Source organism: Chiloscyllium plagiosum, unplaced genomic scaffold, assembly GCF_037043375.1.
Source record: "Chiloscyllium plagiosum isolate Xiang-an unplaced genomic scaffold, Cpla_swu_hap1 HiC_scaffold_2, whole genome shotgun sequence".
In the NCBI taxonomy this organism is placed as follows: Eukaryota; Metazoa; Chordata; class Chondrichthyes; order Orectolobiformes; family Hemiscylliidae; genus Chiloscyllium; species Chiloscyllium plagiosum.
This window is the reverse complement of record NW_028270140.1, coordinates 129,764,640-129,784,887: the sequence shown is the minus strand read 5'-3', so window position 1 is coordinate 129,784,887 and position 20,248 is coordinate 129,764,640. Positions and strand designations below refer to the sequence as shown.

Here is a 20,248-nt window from a genome sequence, read left to right as displayed (position 1 = left end):
GTTGCTGCACAGATGGATAGAGTGGTCAAGAAGGCATATAGTATGCTTTCCTTCATCGGACGGGGTATTGACTTTAAGAGCTGGCAAGTCATGTTAAAATTATATAAGACATTGGTTCGGCCACATTTAGAATACGGTGTACAGTTCTGGGCGCCACATTACCATAAGGATGTGGATGTTTTGAAGAGGGTGCAGAGAGGGTTTACGAGGATGTTGCCTGGTATAGAAGGTGCTAGCTATGAAGAGAGGTCAAGTAGGTTAGGTTTATTTTCACTAGAAAAAAGGAGATGGGGGGAACCTGATTGAGGTTTAGAAAATCATGAAGGGTATAGACAGGGTGGATAGAGACAAGCTTTTTCCCAGGGTGAAGGATTCAATAACGAGAGGGCACGCTTTCAAGGTGAGAGGTGGAAAGTTTAAGGGGGATACATGCGGCAAGTACTTCACACAGAGGGTGGTGGGTGTTTGGAACACGTTGCCAGCAGAGGTGGAAGAGGCAGGCACAGTAGATTCATTTAAGATGTGTCTGGACAGATGCATGAGTAGGTGGGAAGCAGAGGGATACAGATGCTTAGGAATTGACCGACAGGTTTAGACAGTACATTTGGATCAGCTCAGGCTTGGAGGGCCGAAGGGCCTTTTGCTGGGATGTAAATTTTCTTTGTTCTTTGTATAGACAGGATAGATAGAGATAAGCTTTTTCCCAGGGCGAGGGATTCAACAACGAGAAGTCATGTGTTCAAGGTGAGAGGTAAAAAGTTTAAGGGGGATACACGCAGCAAGTACTTTACACAGAGGGTGGTAGGTGCCTGGAACGCTTTGCCAGTAGAGGCAGGCACGGTAGATTCATTTAAGGCACGTCTGGACAGATGCATGAGTAGGTGGGGAGCAGAGGGATACAGATGCTTAGGAATTGGGTAATAGGTTTAGACAGTGGATTTGGATCAGCTCAGGCTTGGAGGGCTGAAGGGCCTGTTCCTGGGCTGTAAATTTTCTTTGTTCTTTCTTTATTTAATGGTTACCACTTTTATTAAAATAGTGATGAGGCATATGACACAAACACGTCATAATTATTTTCTATTAATTTATACAAAAATAATTAATTCCTAGTTTACTATCTCTAAAACTCACCAGTGTTTTTTTTTCCTGAACCCATTACGTCTACATACACATTCCCTTGGAAAATTCACCCAAATGTTCTAATTTCTTTCTGATTTTCATGAAAACATGCTAACAGGCATCAGCTCATACAGCATCAGTACTTAACTCTTACTTTGAAATATCTAATACTCAGGTGCCAGGCTGTGCTAGTCTTTAAAACATTTTTTTTTAAAAAAAGATCATATTGGTCTTGCGTTTTACAAATAGAAACATGGAATATGAAACCAAGGAAGTTGTGCAGAACCTTCATAAATCCCTGGTTTGGCCTCAATTGGAGTTTGGTGTTCAGTTCTAGCCAATACATTTTAAGAAGGATATGTGCAATAAAGGTTTATTAGAATGCTCTGAGAGATGAGGGACTTCATTTATGTAATTAGGTAGAAGAAACTGGTGTTGATTTCCTTACTGAGAATGTTGAGAGGAGATTTGGCATTCATTGTCATGAGGGTGTCAACAGAAGAAACAGGGAGAAGTTATTCTGAATGTTGAAAGGGTCAGGAATTAGAGGACTCAGAGAAGGTGAGTGAAAAAGGAAACAACAGCGATGTGAGCATAAAAACATATAATAAGGAGCAGGAGCAGGCCATTCAGCCCTTCAAGCCTGCTCCACCATTCAGACAAGAACATGGCTGATCCAATTTCAACCTCAACCAGTCATTTGCCCATTTCTGTGATAATCTTTCATCCTTTTGGTAATCAAGAATCGATTTAACTTTGCATTAAAAATATTTAAAGATTCTGCATCCACTGCCTTTTGAGGAAGGGAGTTCCTCAGAGGAAAAAAAAAAGGAAGCATTTTTCTTTTTACTTATATTGTGATTAGATCTGGAATACATTTCCTGAGGGTGGAGTGGAAGCAAATTCAATCTTGGCTCCCAAGATGCAGTAGAAAAGGAATCTTAACAGGATTCTGCAGGACTATAGGGAGAGGGCAGGGGAGTGGGACTGGGTGAGCTGCTCTAGTTGAGAACCAACACTGAGCTGATAGGCTAGGTAGCTTCCTTCTCCACTATAACAATTCTCTGATTCAATGGTTCTGTGATTTTGTACAATTTCAGCCAGAGCATTTTTTTTTAAATCATTCATGGCACAAGAGCCTCACTGGCTAGTCCAGCATTTTTTTTGTAATTGCCATCATGTCTTTGGAGTCTGTTAGATATTATTTCACTGAGTTTCTCCACTGAGAGTAATTAACTTTCTCACTCACATGGTTTGATTACAGTTTGACCACATTTCCACCCTCCTAACTGAGGAAAGATGGCTGGTAGCTCTGAAAGCATTATTTTTGTTGAGGAAACAATTCCCAAATTATCAACATAAAATGTATTTCAATGACTTTAATTGATTATTCCCAACTTGTTTTTGCTTTTAATTTATGAATTTATGGGTCCACTTTTATTTATCTACCTGTATGAACCGCCCAATTCTTAAATAAAGGAGCATCTTTCTCCACATCCCATCCATGTCGAGCAGCATGCATCCACGGAATCTGAAAAATCATCTTCTCCTAGAAAAGTAACACCATAGTTAATTTAAGGCCAATATATGAACAACACAACTATCAAACATTTTTTTTAAAGTATAATTTCTCAGGGCATGGGCGTTATTGGCATGTATTGTTCTAGTATATTTCCAATTACCGTTGAGAAAGTGGTAACTGGCCTCCTCCTATTGCAGTTTGCGATGAAGGTACTCCCACAATTCACCCCTCAGCCTTTGACGCTCCAGGGAAAATAGCCCCAGCCTATTCAGCTTCTCCCTGTAGCTGAAATCCTCTAAACCCAGCAACCTCCTTGTAAATCTTTCCTGCACCCTTTGTAGTTTCACAACATCCTTCCTAAAGTAGCGAGACCAGAATCGGAGCAGTATTCCAAAAGTGACCCAACCAATATCCTGTAAGGCCACAACATGACAGCCCAAATCCTGTATTCAATGCACTGAGCAATAAAGGCAAGTGTACCAAACACCTTCATCACTACCCTGGCTACCTGTGACTCGAAGGAACTACGAACCTACACCCCAAGATCTCTTTGTTTGAAATCGCTCCTTGGACCCTACCAAGTCCTTACCTGAGGTACCTTGCCAAAATGTAACACCTAACGTGTTTCTATAAATAAATAAATACATGATAGTAGTCTCGTTATATTTTCAAATGCTTTGGCAGTTCAAAGCCTGACTTTGAGGTGTGTGTTTAATCAGCAGAGAGAATCTACTGCAAACAATGTGATCATTCATCCTGTAATTCTACAATTTAGTACTGAGTCACCACTACAACTTGTGGATGTGAGATGCTTTGGCCTGACACACACAACATCCTCTGAACAACAGGAAGTTGACTAATCATGCTACACCTGTTATTACAAATGCTCAACAATGTGCATTTGTATAACACCTTTAATCTTGTATAATCTATGAAGGTGGGAAACCTGCCACTCAAAGGTGGCAACTTTGAAAAGATCTGCTAAAGATCATTCATCTCTTCTGAGCAACCAAATACAGAACATCAGCAAAGGTATAACTGATAAATCTCCCTTAGAAACAATGCAAAGAACATGCAGTGCCTTTCATTGTTAGGGCAGAAATGTCTCTCTAATGTATGTCACTTATAACCCAGAGTATTCATGGCTCATGAGGCATAATGGTTGTTCCTATCGGGTTTTCTCTATTACGGTCTGCTTGAAGTGTTATGTGATCACAGTGATCCTGTGCTCAACAACACAATGTAATGGAAAACAGCCAATGTGAGGCCAAATGTCTTCAGTTTTCTTCCTACTGGACATTTCATGTACTTAAACCTGCGCTTGGTATTCACACAATTCCTATTAATCCACTCAGGGCCGGTTAGCTCAGCTGACTGAATGGCTGACTTGCAATGTCAGCTGAAGTTACCACAGAGGACTCTTCTCAACCTTTCCCCTTACCTGAGGCACGGTGGCCCTCAGGTTAAACCACCAAGAGTTGTCTCTCGATAATGGGAGAGCAGCTCTATGATCTGGTGGGACTGTGGCCTTTCACCTTTATAGATCCACAACTGTCTCTGCTGAGGAAATCTAGGAATGTTGGGCCAGCTTCTATGGAAGGATTAGGCTGCTTTACCAACAGAACCTTAAGAGACCCCTACATCAGGAACAAATGGGGGAAGGACTAAGCCCACACCTGTGGCAGTGAGACTGACTCAGAAATCTTCTGAGAGATAGCCTCCAATGAGCTGTCACATACCATCCAACAAGGCCAGTGGGTGGGCTCTCCGTCCCATCAATCTAACTCCAAAGGTCTCAGGTCAGAAACCGTGAGGCTGCCTCAACATGGAGACATCCTCAGAAGTGGAAGCTAAATAGTGAGGGGCAATGTCGGCAAGTTTCGCAGAACAGAGTCCCCTCCAGAAAAATCATTTCCCCCCTCAGTGGAGTGGTTGGTTGGGGAAACCTTTCCAGCCTGTAGTCCCATTATGGAGGAAATTAGCCAAGCCACAAATCTATGCATATGTGGATTCCACAATGTTAAATTGCTGCCCGCTCTGACCAGTGATCTCCATCCCAGTCTTGCTTCCCTTCAACCCTCTACCCCACCCCGCAGACATCCCTGACCGTGAGAATGTATCATCAGGGAGTCTTCCCAATGTAGCCTACCACCACTGTTCCAGCCCTTCCACTTTCAAGAATCAGAGAAATTCCTATGACCTCCTTCCCCATCCGCTCCCAATCACTGAATCCTCTCTCAGAGGAATTGGGAATATAATAGAATTCCCTTATAGAAAATAATAGCTAGCTTGGACTGGACAAGCTGCACACTCTCACAGGAGAAAGTGAGAACTTCAGATGCTGGAGATCAGAGTCGAGAGTGTGGTGCTGGAAAAGCACAGCAGGTCAGGCAGCATCCGAGGAGCAGCATAAGCCCTTCAACAGAAATGAGCATTCTCATCAGCTCATTCCCACTGTTGATTCTCCTGCTTCTTGGATGCTGCCTGACCTGCTGTGCTTTTCCAGCACATACTCTGCAACAGAACTTTGTTGACAGCTCAGTCTCATCACCAATACTTATTTTAAATTTCTCCTTAAACCTTTCATGGCTAGAATTCCAAAGCTCTTTCTGCATACACCAGCAAAAACTATACCAGAAGTGAAGCTGAGGGGTCAGAAATGGGCCAGAACTTTCCAGCCTTTTAATGTTGAGTATTAACAACTTTAGATTTCTACCACTGTTTCCAATTTCTCTCAGCAGCGTGTACTGGTAATAGTGCCTGGCTGTACCAGAGTCACTTCAGGTGAAGGAGGTATTACCTGCGGTTTGTGCTGGAGGTCTCCCTACAATGATGTTGGGATTCAAGTCCTGCCCCTCGGAATCTACATCTTCCTTCATCATATTCCCAGGCTCAGGAACATTCCCCTCTTTGTCAGATTTTCCTTCCCCATCAGCTCTTCAACTGTAAACGTTTTGCTTTTATTGTCAACTGTCCCTCAATTCGATAAAGATATTCCTCAAGGTCACAAGCTTCTGCCTTGGTTATTTAAGTGACTGAACTGCCAATTCTTAACCTCTTTGAGCACAAGAGGCAGGACTCTGACACGCCCTTAACTTACTGTCTCACAAAGACGACCTATCGATAACAAGGGACTTCCAAAGAGTCTTACTGTTCTAAACTGTAACAGACAAAAACCTAGCCCGTGAAATCTTTCCTCATAATCCATTTCAGGTATTACTCGTAAACATTCTCTGAAGTGGTGCCACGCATTTATATAATTTCATAAATAAGGTGGCCAATAGTATTTCAGATGTAGTCTCCCAAGTGGAGTATAACTTCCCTACTTTTGTATCCAATTCCCTTGCCATACATGATTAACATTCTATTAGCATTCCTAATTACTTGCTGCAACTGCATATTAACCTTTTGTGAATCACACATTATGACACTCAATTTCCTCTGTGTCTCAGAGCTCTGCAATCTTTCACTATTTATATATCACACCTTCTTTCAATCTTCCTGCCAAAATCAACAATTTCATATTTTCTCACATTATACTCCACTTGCCAAATCTTTGCTCACTCGCAAAATCTATCTTATTATAGTCCTTTCATAATTCCCTTTTCTACCTGTCTTTTTGCCATCAACAAATTTCTTCCTTCCTTTCATCTGGTCCTTCATATTAATTGTAAACAGCAGGAGTCCCCCTGTACTGCTCCATGGAGCAGACCACTTGTTACATTTTGCCAAACTAAAAATGATCCACCTTTGCCTACTCTCTGCTTCCCATTTGTCAGTCAGTTTTCTATCCATGTTAATATGTTATCTACAACACCATGAGTTCTTATTTTCCACAAACGTCACTATTGTTGCAATTTACTAATTTTACTTAATTTAACAAACCAGTTAATAAAGCATGTAGAATCTTGGGCTTTATAAGTCATGGAGTCATAGAGATGTACAGCACAGAAACAGACCTTTCAGTCCAACCAGATATCCCAATCTAACCTAGTCCCATTTGTCAGCACTTGGTCCATATCCCTCTAAACCCTTCCTATGCATATACCCATCCAAATGCCTTTTAAATGCTGTAACTGTACCAGCCTCCACCACTTCTTCTGGCAGCTAATTCCAAACAGACACCACCCTCTGTGAAAAAGTTACCCTTCAGTCCCTTTTAGATCTTTCCCCTCTCACCATAAACCTATGCCCTTTAGTTCTGGACTCCCCCAGCCCAGGGAGAAGACGTTGTCTATTCACTCTATCCGTGCCCCTCATGATTTTATAAATCTCTATGAGGTCACCCCTCAGCCTCCGACGCTCCAGGGAAAACAGCCCCAGCCTATTCAGCCTCTCCCTGTAGCTCAAATCCTCTAACCCTGACAACATCCTTGCAAATCTTTTCTGAACCCACAACTCAATTTGAACCACCTCTGGTGTAACAGGTCCAATTTTAGGTACCACACTTTCCAATTAGGTGTGAAGATTGTGGGGTGGTTACAACTGTGAGACTCCAGGGAATGAGGGATCAAAGTATGGAGAAAATGAAGTTGCTCTACTTAGTAACAAGGTCAAGGTTTGATTTAGATTTAGATTACTTACAATGTGGAAACAGGCCCTTCGGCCCAACAAGTCCACACCGCCCCGCCGAAGCGCAACCCACCCATACCCCTACCCCTACATTTACATTTACCCCTTACCTAACACTACGGGCAATTTAGCATGGCCAATTCACCTGACCTGCACATCTTTGTGACTGTGGGAGGAAACCGGAGCACCCGGAGGAAACCCATGAAGATGTTTAAAATGTTGAAGGGCGGAGATACAATTTAAAAAAACAACTCTGAAGCTCTGTTATCGAGGGCACAGATTTAAGATTATTTGCAAAAGGAGCAGAAAAAGCATGAGGATTTTCTGATGTAGTGAGTGGCTAGGATTTGGAATGCACAGTCTGACAGATTGGTTGACACAGTTTCAACAGGAGCATTCAAAAGGGGATTGAATAATTTGAAGCAGAAACACTTTTACGGAAATGGCAAAAGAGGAGGTTGGGACTAGCTTGATTGTTTCTTGAAAGATCAGCCATACCCAATGAGTTAAATGGCCTCCTCCTGTGCTATACTATTCTAGATCTCTCAGATAAATCACTCATATTCTTTCACAGACTCATTCTATTTTACCCTTTACCTATCACCTTTTCCCTGCCTCTGAACATACTTAAAAACCATGCATTTCGATATTAGTACAGTTTGAATGAAGCGTCACAAGGCTTTTTTTCCATTTCTCTTCCCCCTCAAGTGTTTCTAACATTTCCTGCCTTTTGTTAGAGATATACGAGGTCCATGATTTGTGCGCCAGTGTCTCTGAGGCTTTGTAAGGAGTGGTATGCATGTCAAAGGGATGCACATGGTAAGAACAACCATTGAGCTGGTGAGACTTCAAATGCCAATATACCAAGAGAAAAAAGACACCCTGGGATAGTCACAAGAGAGGTTCACCTTGGGGCTCAGGTAACGAAATGGAATTGCAGTAAATAACATTTTTATAATGCAAGTCCAAGAGAGGGCAGACATGTTTTGTTTGGTAGGACGGTGGGAGATAGGGATGGGGATCAAGTTGACTGGCAGGAGATGCTCAGGTTCCAGCAGCAGACAGGCAATGAAAATGCATCGACGGTGATGCGGCAGTAATGAGTGCCAAACAAATGCCAGGCAAGATCCCAAGTGTAAATGCTGGGGTAATGAGCTATGCACTTGGGCAGCCTCAGAGCAAATTGTAAAGATTGGAGGAAAACGTGGAACAGTGCAAAACTCTTAGCACTTTCCTCTCTAAATTAAGGCTGTGACTGATCACTCATCAATTGCTATCATGTGCAAATAATGACTGAACTTTCAATGCAGAGAAAAAAACCAAAGACAATTCAAAGGAACAATAAACAAGTCAATGATTAGGGTGGGGTGAAAAAAAACTGTTAGCCAATAGTGGGCCTTAAGCAAGCATTAAAGAAGATGAAGGATGTTGGAAGAACACTGGAACAAATTGCTGGAGATGTAACCACCACTGGTAGCAAGAGCTGAGGAGATTCTCAGAGACTGGTGCAGTGGAATGGTGCAATGGAATTGGAGTCATACTGGGAATGTAATTCCAAAGACAGGGCCAACAGGACCTCAGCATATGGATAATTCCTGAATTAATCTCTCAATCTGGCACTTTAAAGAAAAACACAACAGCTGACTCACTCTCTCAGTTTCAACAGACTATCTTTACCTCCACAATAAAATAGTGGGATCCTACTGCAGCTTCAAACACAAGAAATTGTTTGGATAAATCAAAGAGGTTTTTCCATGGCATTAAATTGTCACTGGCTTTCTGAATATACTGGAGTCCTTACCTTATTTAGCCATTTCAAACCAGGTATTTTATTTGAATTTATTTGTTCTTCTAGCCATGGACGCATACGCATTCTCTCCACTGGCATTGCCACCTACAATAAAATGGAAAGCAGGAGAGGTGCTCAGTACTTAAGTAGTGCTAAAGGTATCTGCTGTAAAGCATTGCTCTTCCTGTTGAGAAGGAAAACTGAAGCGACATAAGGGAAGACTGTCTTTTTCCCTACAAATCAAAGGGAATCCACTGGTACAGTGGTTGCAAAGAAGGGATTTGACAGTAGAACCCAATGATTCTTAAGTGACTTCATTAATACATTTTGATCCTTCCCATTCCTTTCCAAACGCTGATGTGGTTTTGATAGGAATAGTTAGATTCATTTCAGAAGAGCTATTCACATGGAAACAACAAACTCAAAAGGACAATATTATCAAGCAACCTTGATGTGAAAAACTAATGGGTGAGTTTTAATTTTTAAATCTTTTTAACCTTTTCAGACATATTGTGACATCCATATGTTACAGACAGGACTAGATCCCAGCCCAGAGTTAGGGACACCACCATTATGCCCCAACAGTGCCAAGATTTCACTTTTTATAACTTTTACTCAAAGAATCAAACCAAAATCAATGTAAATTAAGCAAGAATTAACAGGTAAATTATATTCAATACAAACTATGAATTACAAAATAACTGATTTACATAGCTGATACAACAAAGGTAGATATCATCATTTAGTGATAAAGACGTTAAATTTTGCTGAAAAAAGACATTGAATCAAAGCCTTTTGACTTGCTCTCATCAGGATAATTTGCATGAAATACCAATGTGGAGGGGAAATAACTTTTTTTATTCTATAAGGAGGGAGTGCTGAGTGGTTAATAGATGAACTTTGATTGTTAGAATGCATGGCCACGGGCAATGCGCCAGATAGATGAATACTGACAGTTAACTGCCAAGTTTTGTTCAAATGTAAACTAGAATTGCCTCTGATTGGTCAAGGGACAGGGACTACCATGAAAAATGAACCAAAGTATACCTGTCTCCTGATTTACTGAGTTAATAATAAGTGTACATGTTCTTTTTGCTTTAAATAACAAGATCATTGGCAATTCCTGAGGGACGCATTAAAGGATTTTTTAAAAATTGCTCATGGAATACAGATGGTGCTGGCTGGGCCAACACTTACTACCAATCCCTAGTTGCTCTTGAGAAGCAATATATTTCCAGATCAGGATGTTACGCCATTTGGATGGTTCCCACATACTAGTGTCCTTGTACTTCAACATGGTAACGGTCATGGATTTGGCAGGTGCTGTCTAAGGAGTTGCGCTGAATTTCTGAAGGGTAGCTTGCAGATGAGCAGACTGCTTCATTTGAGTGTTGGTGGTGATGGGAGTGAGGTTTGTGGATGTTTTACTGATCAAGCGGGCTGATGAGACATGGATGTTTCAAGTTTCTTGAGGGTTGTTGGAGTTGCATCCATCTAGGCAAGTGGGCAGTATTCCATTACATTCCTTGTGGTTGTGGACAGGCTTTGAGGAATCAAGAGGTGGGTTACACATGGCAGAATTCCCAACCTCCAATCTGCTCTTGGGGCCCCAGTATTTCATGGCGGGACAAGTGCAGTTTTGACCCAATGACACTGAAGGAACTGAAGTCAAAGGCCAACAGCTTCTGAGTCCTAAGGACCAATAGCCAGGGCCAAAGTGTTTTTTTCTTCTTCTTTTGAGATAAGGGATGTGGTGAAGTGGTGAGAGTGGCTCAGGAAAAGGGTAGAGGAATGGCATTTACCTCCTTTGTCCACCATCCAGGCCTTCAACTGAGGGTCCTGGAACCCAACCTCCACCTCCAGGCAATACTGGCAGGCGGGTCACCCTGGTTGGCAAACTATCCATCTTGTACACCTGCCAGGGAAGCAGGAAACAGGGGAGTTGGGAAGTTGAGGTCCTTAAGTTATCATTAATCAGCCATCGAAGTCGAGAAAGTCATTTATGGATCTTCTCCCCCAGTACTTAATTGTAGAGGTGTCAAGAAGGGGGCAGGATTACCTCCAGGGCAAACTCACCCTCAATTATTTCCCGTTCTCACCAACACTAGGAAGGGGACAATTCTACCCTAGGTCTCCTAGTTTTACTTTATCCAAATTCTATAGATACATTCAACAACAAAACACCACTATTCTGTAGCACTTATTTAGTCCAGCTCACAGCAGTACTGATGGTGGAGATTCAATACCTGACCACTCGATAACATCTCAGTACACGCTATGGCTGACTGTACAAAAACAATCGCGATATTTTACTTTTCCAAGCTGCTGAATCCCCAGGTTGCAGGTTCCATTGCTCATCAGCGGTCTTACAGACACGGATCCTCACAAACTGCCTGCCATGACTACCTGACAAAATTTAATCCCTGGGGGGACATCGCTCACGCACCCGCCCCCCAATCAGTGTGTGTTTCCTTAGCAACCTGAAATCACAGCCTGATTTCCCAGAAATCTGATGACAGTCGGGATTTCAAAATTGGCATCCCTTTTCACAGATCATAACATATAAATTAAACTTCAAATTATACGCTATTACTAAAATATGCACCTACAAGAGCTATAAATAGAAGTGCTGAGAAAAAGTGGAGTGGAGAGGGGTTATTTATGTCCTGAACATTGATAGACTTTGCAAACAGGTCTTGTTCCATATTTTACTTGGTAGAACATAAATTTATTTCACTTTAAATATTTAAAGTTGCTCCATAATCCTTGAGTGGACATGCATGGAAGGAGAAAATTTGTCCATCATTAATTGCTGTGGATATGAAGAAACCTCCACCCACATTTGGTTGACTCAGGGATATCATCACTACTAAGCTTGTTTTGAAGCCTATTTTGCAATGACAGCTTCTTCCCCCATCCTGGAAATTGTGAGCAGCACAAATCCTGATTGGCTTTCATCACAACACTCAGTCCCAGAAAAACAAGTTCATAAAGTAGGCCACTTCGATTCTCCTGACCACAGGCACGCAAGTTTTGCTCGTGCATCCTATTTTTCTTATTTTGGATGCTGACTGGCTCGAAGATTTGAAGCATTTCCTATTTTGTTTCACATTTCAAACATTTCAAGTTTTCCTTTACATTGCCATGCTTGCAGCAATTTCTGTTGATGCAGAAAACAGTGTTTCCTCAGACAACGAAACAATGGCTCCAAACACAGGACACCTGAAATGCTTACAGGTTACACAAAATCGACAGCGCAAAGTACAATCTGCTGAGGTATGCTCAGATGAAATGTCCAGAAATCAAGACTAATTTTCATCATCAGTTCACTGGAGTGATGTGTCTTATGATAATGAAACACTAATTTGGAGTCAATAATTTTTCTTCCCTAGGCAGAAGTGAGGACCGCAGATGCTGGAGATTGAGATTAGACTCAAGTTTAGAGTGGTGCTGGAAAAGCACAGCAGGTCAGGCAGCATCCAAGCAGGAAAATCTCCACTCTGCAGGATGCTGCCTGACCCGCTGTGCTTTTCCAGCACCACTAATTTTTATTCCCTGTCATGGCTTTCCTGTTTTTTTAAAAATCACACAAGTAACCAGATTATAATGACAAAGTCAGAGACCAAAGTTGGGTCTGCTTATAATACCACAGGCTATTTAAATTTAGCCTTAAAATCAGCCTTCGTCAGACACCATGGAAATTAATCTGTCATTTTGCAAGTCAATATTTCCATCTTCACTACCAAAAGGAAGACTAAATTGTACAGGTGTACAATCATAAGCTAATTGAAAGCTGCAATTATAGCTTATCTGTGCTTCCAGAGTCATAGGGACTTAGGGAGTATTAAAACAAATTAGATCAGAGATGCTGGTCTCTGGAGATCAAAACAGAAAGGTATATATTACAAAGAAACACAGCTAAAAATCATAGAAAACAATAAGCCATAGGATCCAGAACAACATCCAACCATAAAGTATTTACTGCACTGTCAGTTTGCACTACTTTTATTTCTTTTCATTTGTTATCGCATCACCAAAAAAGAAACTAAATACACTATTCAATGATAACTGCAAGGGAAACTGATTAGCCTTTACGGTGATAACTTGACAAATTCCAAATAAATTCACTTTGAGTGAGGAAAGGAGTTGGTACAATGGTTTATTGTACCATTCTTCCACTATTTCTCGTGCAAGAAATAGTGCTAGGAATTGGGTGATTAAGGGAGCTGGGAGAAAAGGAAAGCAGTAATCATTTGCCTTCATTCTTTCTAGCTTTTTCAGTCTTTAGGAATTGGAGCTTACTCTGCTACAGGAGAACAGACTAGTTATTTGGTGCATATCAGGTAGGTACTAGAGGTGTATGCAGTTTCAGAATAATTTAGCATTAACAAAATGCATAAACATAAGTAAAGATATAACTGAATAACATAATTGAGTATTTAACTAGAACACGTTAAGGATGGCAAGACTGGTGACGAGTTACAGCTACAGTATATGAGAGCTCCTGGATATCACTTTGCTCCAAGGCAACCACATTGGAACACAGGAACAGGAGGAGGCCATTCAGCCTCCGGAGCCTATTCAGGTAATGGCTGATCCTGTCTTTGGCTGGTATCTTTTAGTCAGTTCCTTAACAAAAATTTATCTATCTTCAAATTTAAAATTAACAACTGATTGAGCAACAACTGCCATTTGTGGAAGAGAGTTCTGAATATCTCCCACTCTTTATGTGTAGAAGTGCTTCCTAATATCGCGCCTGAATGACTTAGGCCTAATTTTTAAGGCTATGCCCCCTGTTCTGGAATCCCCAGTTTACCTTAATCTAACCTGTTAATAACCTGAAGACTCTGATCAGATCACTCCTTAATCTCCAATGTTCTTGAGAAAACATGCCTAATTTATACAAACTCTCCTTATAACTAAACTCCTGAAGCCCAGGTATCATTTGTATAAACCTACACTGTACTTCCTCCAAGGTCAATACATCCATCTTAAGGAGCCCAGAACTGTTCACAGTACTCCAAGTGAGGTCTAACCAATGACTGCATCATTCATGAATCCTCAGATACTAAAGCAGTCCATGTCCAAATACAGCATTACCTGGACGATATCTAGGCCTGGCTGACAAGTGGCAACTAACATCGGCACTACACAATTGCCAGGCAATGACCATTCCAACAAGATCAAATCTAACCATCACCCCTTGACAACTAATGGCATTACCATCACTAGTTCCCACACTATCAATATCCTGGAGTGTGTTACGGAAAGGGACTAAGCAAATAATTAATGTGGCTACAAAGACAGTTCAGAGGCTAGGAATGCTGCAATAAGTAACACAGCCCCCTGAATCATCAAAGCAGAATGCTCCCTATTTACCTGGCTGACAGCTCCAAAAACATTCATATCCACAAAAGAAAACTCCCTCCAAATGGAGACTCAGTAGCAGCGGTGTTCCATTTATAAAAAATCACTGCAGAAATTCTCAAGGCTCCTTAACAGCACCTTTTAACCCCTGACCAGTACCATCTAGAATGACAAGAGCAGCAGGTACACAGGAACACCACTACATGTAAGTTCCCCTCCAAGTCACTCACCATCCTGACTTGGAAATATATTGCAGTTCTGTCACTGGGTCAAAATCCTAGAAGTCCCTTCCTTCCTTGCTATACCAATGGATGGCAGTGGTTCAAGAAGGCAGCTCACCACTACCTTATCAACAGCAACTAGGGATAGATTATAACTGCTGGGCAGTTCTGAGGATCCCTCGACCTGAAATATTCACTCTGATTTCTCGCCACAGATGCTGCCAGACCTGCTGAGTGTTTCCAGCAAATTCTGTTTTTGTTGTTATTAATAACTGCTGAGGAGAAAGTGAGGTCTGCAGATGCTGGAGATCAAAGTTGAAACTTTATTGCTGGAACAGCACAGCAGGTTAGGCAGCATCCAGGGAACAGGAGATTCGACGTTTCGGGCACAGGCCCTTCTGCTGACCCAGCCAGCAACTCCCAACATCCCCTGAACTAAATGAAAAAACGTGAAAAGTTCATGAGCTTCATATACTATTCTCAGTGATGTCTCAGTAATCTGGGCCACAGTCAGAGGAAGATCTCCCTACTTTTATACTCTGTATCCCTTGCAATAAAGACCAACATTCCATTCACCTTCCTAATATCTTACTGCAAGTACATGCTAACATCTTGTGATTTATAAATATTGATATCCAGATCCTTTTACTCGACTATATTCTACAACCTCTCTCCAACTAAATAACTTTTCTATTTTTCCTGGTACTCCAGTTACCAATTTTTAAAATATCTGTAATGCTTTGAGGATTCTTTATATCCTCCTCATAATTTGTTTTCTAATTTACCTTTGTATTATTAGCAAACTTAGTATTATATTTCCAATTCATCAATTTGCTGTGACCTTTCCAGAATCAAAGAAATGTTGGAAGATTATAATCAATGCATGCACCACCTCTGCAGCCCTTTCTCTTAAAACCCTAAGATGCAGACCATCAGGTCCAGTCTTTAATCCTATTCATTTTCCTCGAACTTTTTCCTCTGGTAACTGTGAATTATTAAGTTCCTCCTCCTTTTAAGTCAATTTTTAAATACTTAGCCTGCTTTCTGTGTCAAGACAGATACAAAATGCCTGCTCAAACACTCTGCCATTTCCTTGTTTCCTATTATTAATTCCACAATCTAAATTCTAAGTGACGAATACTTACCTTTGCTATTCTCTTCCTTTTATATACTTGCAGAAGGCTTTCGCAAATGTGTTTATATTTCTTGCTAGTTTTCTCCCACACTTCAATTTCTCTGTTTTTAAACTCATCCTTTGCTGGTTTCTAAAACTTGCCCAGACGTTTGGGCTAATGCTAATCTTTGCAGCTTTATACACAGGTACAATTTCAATATTCAATTTTACACCATACTTAACCTCTTTAGCTAGCTATACAGATGGGGCATCTTTGTAGAAGGGTTTTTTTTCCTTCAATGAAATGCTTTTTTTGTTGACTGTTATAAAATATCTCCTTAAACAGCTGCTGCTGCCTCTATGGAATTTTATCTTTCAATTTACAATGAAAGGTATTGGTCTAATTATAACGTTACAGGACTAGTAATCCAGATTAACTTGCTGGGGACAAGGGTGTGAAACCCGTCATGGCAGATAATGAACTTTAAACTCCCATTATTAAAACAAAAGTCTTAAATTAAAAGATATTCTACCACGTAACCACGGACATAAAAACACATCTGGGGTTCATTAATGTCCTTTAAGTAAGGAAATCTACCATCCTTACCCAGTCTGGTCTCCATGTGAATCCAGTGATGTCAACACCCCATAAGTGAATAAGATAAAAATTCCACTTAAATTCTTGTTCTTGCCTTTTTCAGTCCTGAATACAGTCCATGAGCTCAACCCTCAGCCTACTTTTGCCAATTTGATTTGTCCAATCTGTACAAAAACTAAAATCTCCCTCAAGTATTGCAAATACATTTCTTACAGGCTTCCATTATTTCTTGAGATGTTCCCCTTCCTACAGTACAGCATTGTTAGGGGGCCTACAATCCACTCCCACCAATGACTTTGTTGCTTTGTTATTTCTCATTTCCACTGAACCTAATTTTATATTTTCATAATCCAAATCAAGATAATTTCTCACTGTTGTACAGATCACATGCTTTCTGGGAATTTAGTTCTGCTGAAACAGTTCTCAGATGGGCTTATCATTAATGCTTGGCTGAGCTCCAAGATTCAGTAATGCATTATGGACTGGTTGGACCAAAGGGTCTGTTTCCATGCTGTATGACTATGACTTTATGACTCAGCAGAGATATCTTTGGGGTTATAATAAATTATTCTTTCAATGATCTCTTTTGTCCAAGGTTGAGATTAGATTAGATTAGATTAGATTAGATTACATTACATTACAGTGTGGAAACAAGCCCTTCGGCCCAACAAGTCCACACCGACCCGCCGAAGCGCAACCCACCCATACCCCTACATTTACTCCTTACCTAACACTACGGGCAATTTAGTATAGCCAATTCACCTGGCCCTGCACATCTTTTGGACTGTGGGAGGAAACCGGAGCACCCGGAGGAAACCCACGCAGACACGGGGAGAACATGCAAACTCCACACAGTCAGTCGCCTGAGGCGGGAATTGAACCCGGGTCTCTGGCCCTGTGAGGCAGCAGTGCTAACCACTGTGCCACCGTGCCACCTAGTGGGTAAAGCTTTTATTATTGCTAATATAATGGTCCAATGAGATGGAAACGTTTGTAAGGCTGTAGAAACAGTAGAAGTCAAAGCAAATTTTGCGAATTTGTTTTCCACTGTACTTTAACTCTTGTCAAATATCTTGCATGATTGCTCTTTATAAGGTGCATCCTGGGCAAATAGCGTGGAAGGGACATACAGGGTATGGATAAGACTTTTTTAAATTTATCTTTGAATGGATTCCTGAATCCAGACGATGATTCACAATTTGTCTAGGAAGTGCATGACGCCTTGAAAATTGAAGGGATGGGATACAAGATGCTGAGTCTACAATGAATTCAGCAGGTTGGGAATGTAGGGTACAGGCATCCTTCCAACATTTAAACCAGGAATCGGGTCATGTCCAGTATTTCCAAACCCCCTCCTCTCATCACATGGATGGAGGCAAGAAAATCCAAGTCTATGACCTTACACATTTATAGGACCTTGCTTTGTGCAATTTGGCAACTGTGTTTCCTTCGCTACGGCACTGACTATACTTTTTAAAAGTAGTTAATAGGCTTCTCGGTGACTTTGAGCATCCTTAGGTTGTGAAATGTGCTATAGCTTCTTGTTAGTAAAGGATTTAAAGATTACAGCAAGAAGGCACGAGAATGGGGTTGAGAAACACATCAGCCATGATCCAATGGTGGAACAGACTCGATGGGTCAAATTCTGCTCCTATATTATATTGTCTTAAATATAATGTTCAAATGCTTCCTTTCTATTCTGAGAGATCTATTTATCAACAGGGTTTTCATTAGTGCATAGCACAAAGTTACTTTATTTGGCCCGGAGGAAATAGACTAATACTATGCCTAGGTAAAAACAATGACTGCAGATGCTGGAAACCAGATTCTGGATTAGTGGTGCTGGAAGAGCACAGCTGTTCAGGCAGCATCCAAGGAGTTGTAAAATCAACGTTTCGGGCAAAAGCCCTTCATCAAGAATAAAAGGAATAATACTATGCCTGTCAATCTGAAACAACATGCTAGAGGGTTGGTACTAGTCAGGCAATTTTGTTTTGCTAACCATCTTTGAAATAAACTCCCATAGCCAGCAGAGCCCTGTAAACCTACATGAATGCATCAATTTCTAATATTAAAATTTCAATTACTGTATTTTGAGAGTGAAAGCATCTGAATGCAGTTACTCAAAACCATGTCATTTAATGAAGTCCCCATGGGATCGAAAGGATAATCAGAGAACATTTTTCTCCTCCACATTCTGCCAAGGTACGGAAGGATGTAGGTATATGAGTGCATGAGTCACAAAACATTAGTATGCAGGTACAGCACGTAATCAAGGTGGCTCCTGGAAGTTATCCTTTAGCACAGGAAGAACTGAACATAAAAATAAGGATGTTATGCTTCAGTTATACAGGACCTTTGTGAGATCACAGCTTGAATACTGTGTACGGTTCTAGTCTCCTTGTTTAAAGGTGGATGTAAATGCATTGGAAGCAGATCAGAGAAGGTTTACTAGGGTGATACCTGGAGTGAATAGGTAGCTTTAGGAGGATAGGCTGGACTTGTTTCCACTGGAGTTCAGAAGAGTAAGGGGTGACTTCGCCCAAGTGCATAAGATCTTGACAAGGTGAACATAGAAAGGATGTTTCCTTGTGAGTCAGTCCACAAATAGGGTCACCCTTTAAGCAGAGGTAGGAGATTTTCTTTGCACAGTGAGTTATGTTGTAAGGTATGTGATTTATATATATCAATATCATTTATGTTTGAGCTAAAATACTTTAATTTGAACTAGTGACATGTGGGTGGTGTATCTAATGACTAACTTGTACATGTTGCCATGGCAATTTCATTTAAAACACAGTGAGACAAAGACCTTCTGGAGAGTAATAGGGTTTTGTTTGCAAAGGGAGAATGTTGAGAATGAACAAGTTAAGCAGTTGAGCATTAGACTCCAGTATAGAATGCCAGGGATTATTACTTTTCTTTAGATCAGGCAAGGTGAGAAGAGAATTCTCTCTGGTATGAGTATAGTGAGGTACTTTATGGATTAATGGGATTGTATCTTTAAATATGCTAAACACAATCACACCAGTGTCCAGGGATGTGCAGGTTAGGTGGATTAGCAATGGTAAGTGCAAAGTTACGGGAATAGGGTCGGGGTGGGATGTTCTTCAGAAGATCGATGTAGACTCAGTGTGCCAAATGGCCTCCTGTCTGCACTGTAGGGATTCTATGATTCTATGCTACATGGAAATAGTTTGGTTTATTCTATTTTATCTAATTTCACTTGTGTAAACAAACTCTTTATATCGCTGAAATCCAAATCTGCAATATTGCGGGCTTATGTTTTAGTGAGAGACCACCTTGTTAAAACCATCAAAACAATGTCATATTATCAGGACAGATTTCAGACTGGGATCTGACATGTCTGCTAGCAACAAAAACGTAAATCGTTGGAAAAGCTCAGCAGGTCTGGCAGCATCAACGAAGAGAAATCAGAGTTAACATTTCAAGTCCGGTGACGCTTCCTCAGAAGCGGATTCGAAACTTAACTCTGATTTCTCTGCATAGATGCTGCCAGACCTGCTGAGCTTTTCCAGCAACCTCTGTTTTTGTTTCTGATTTACAGCATCCGCAGTTCTTTCCACTTTTGTCCAGTAGCAACATCAGCTGAGTTTGTATCAGTTGTACATCTTTGAAAATCTACCTTAGAAGACAGTGGAGGTGAGGGTCATGGAATCTTTTTAGGATTGAGGTAGGCAGATTCTTTAGGCAGGAGAATCAAGGATTATTAGGGATAAATGTGAATATGGCACTTGAAAGACAAACAGATCAGCCATGATCTTATTGATTGACAAAGCATACTCAAGAAACTAAACTGTCTACTTCTGCTTCATTTTTGTATCTTGGTAAAATATTTTACTCAATAGCTAATTCATGTCTGAGTTTTGTGGTTAGTACGAGTATATATCACCTCCACATGCACAAAAGTTCCCCATTTTAAAAA

The 20,248-nt window shown here is 40.9% G+C and overlaps 1 protein-coding gene across 9 annotated transcripts in view; it reads right to left on the bottom strand.

Moving 5' to 3' along the window:
- irf2b (interferon regulatory factor 2b) overlaps positions 1-20,248 on the bottom strand; it is a 65,095-nt gene that overhangs the window by 16,204 nt on the left and 28,643 nt on the right. For 6 of the 9 annotated variants that reach the window (XM_087973523.1, XM_043705656.2, XM_087973519.1 and 3 more), the window contains 2 exons: positions 9,015-9,107; positions 2,569-2,668 (listed from right to left, as the gene is read on the bottom strand). In XM_087973523.1, the coding sequence (XP_087829649.1) occupies positions 2,569-2,668; positions 9,015-9,101 (187 nt within the window). In that variant the 5' untranslated portion in view covers positions 9,102-9,107. The remainder of the gene's footprint in view (positions 1-2,568; positions 2,669-9,014; positions 9,108-20,248) is intronic. The other 3 variants (XM_087973533.1, XM_043705684.2, XM_087973535.1) reach the window with 1 other exon arrangement.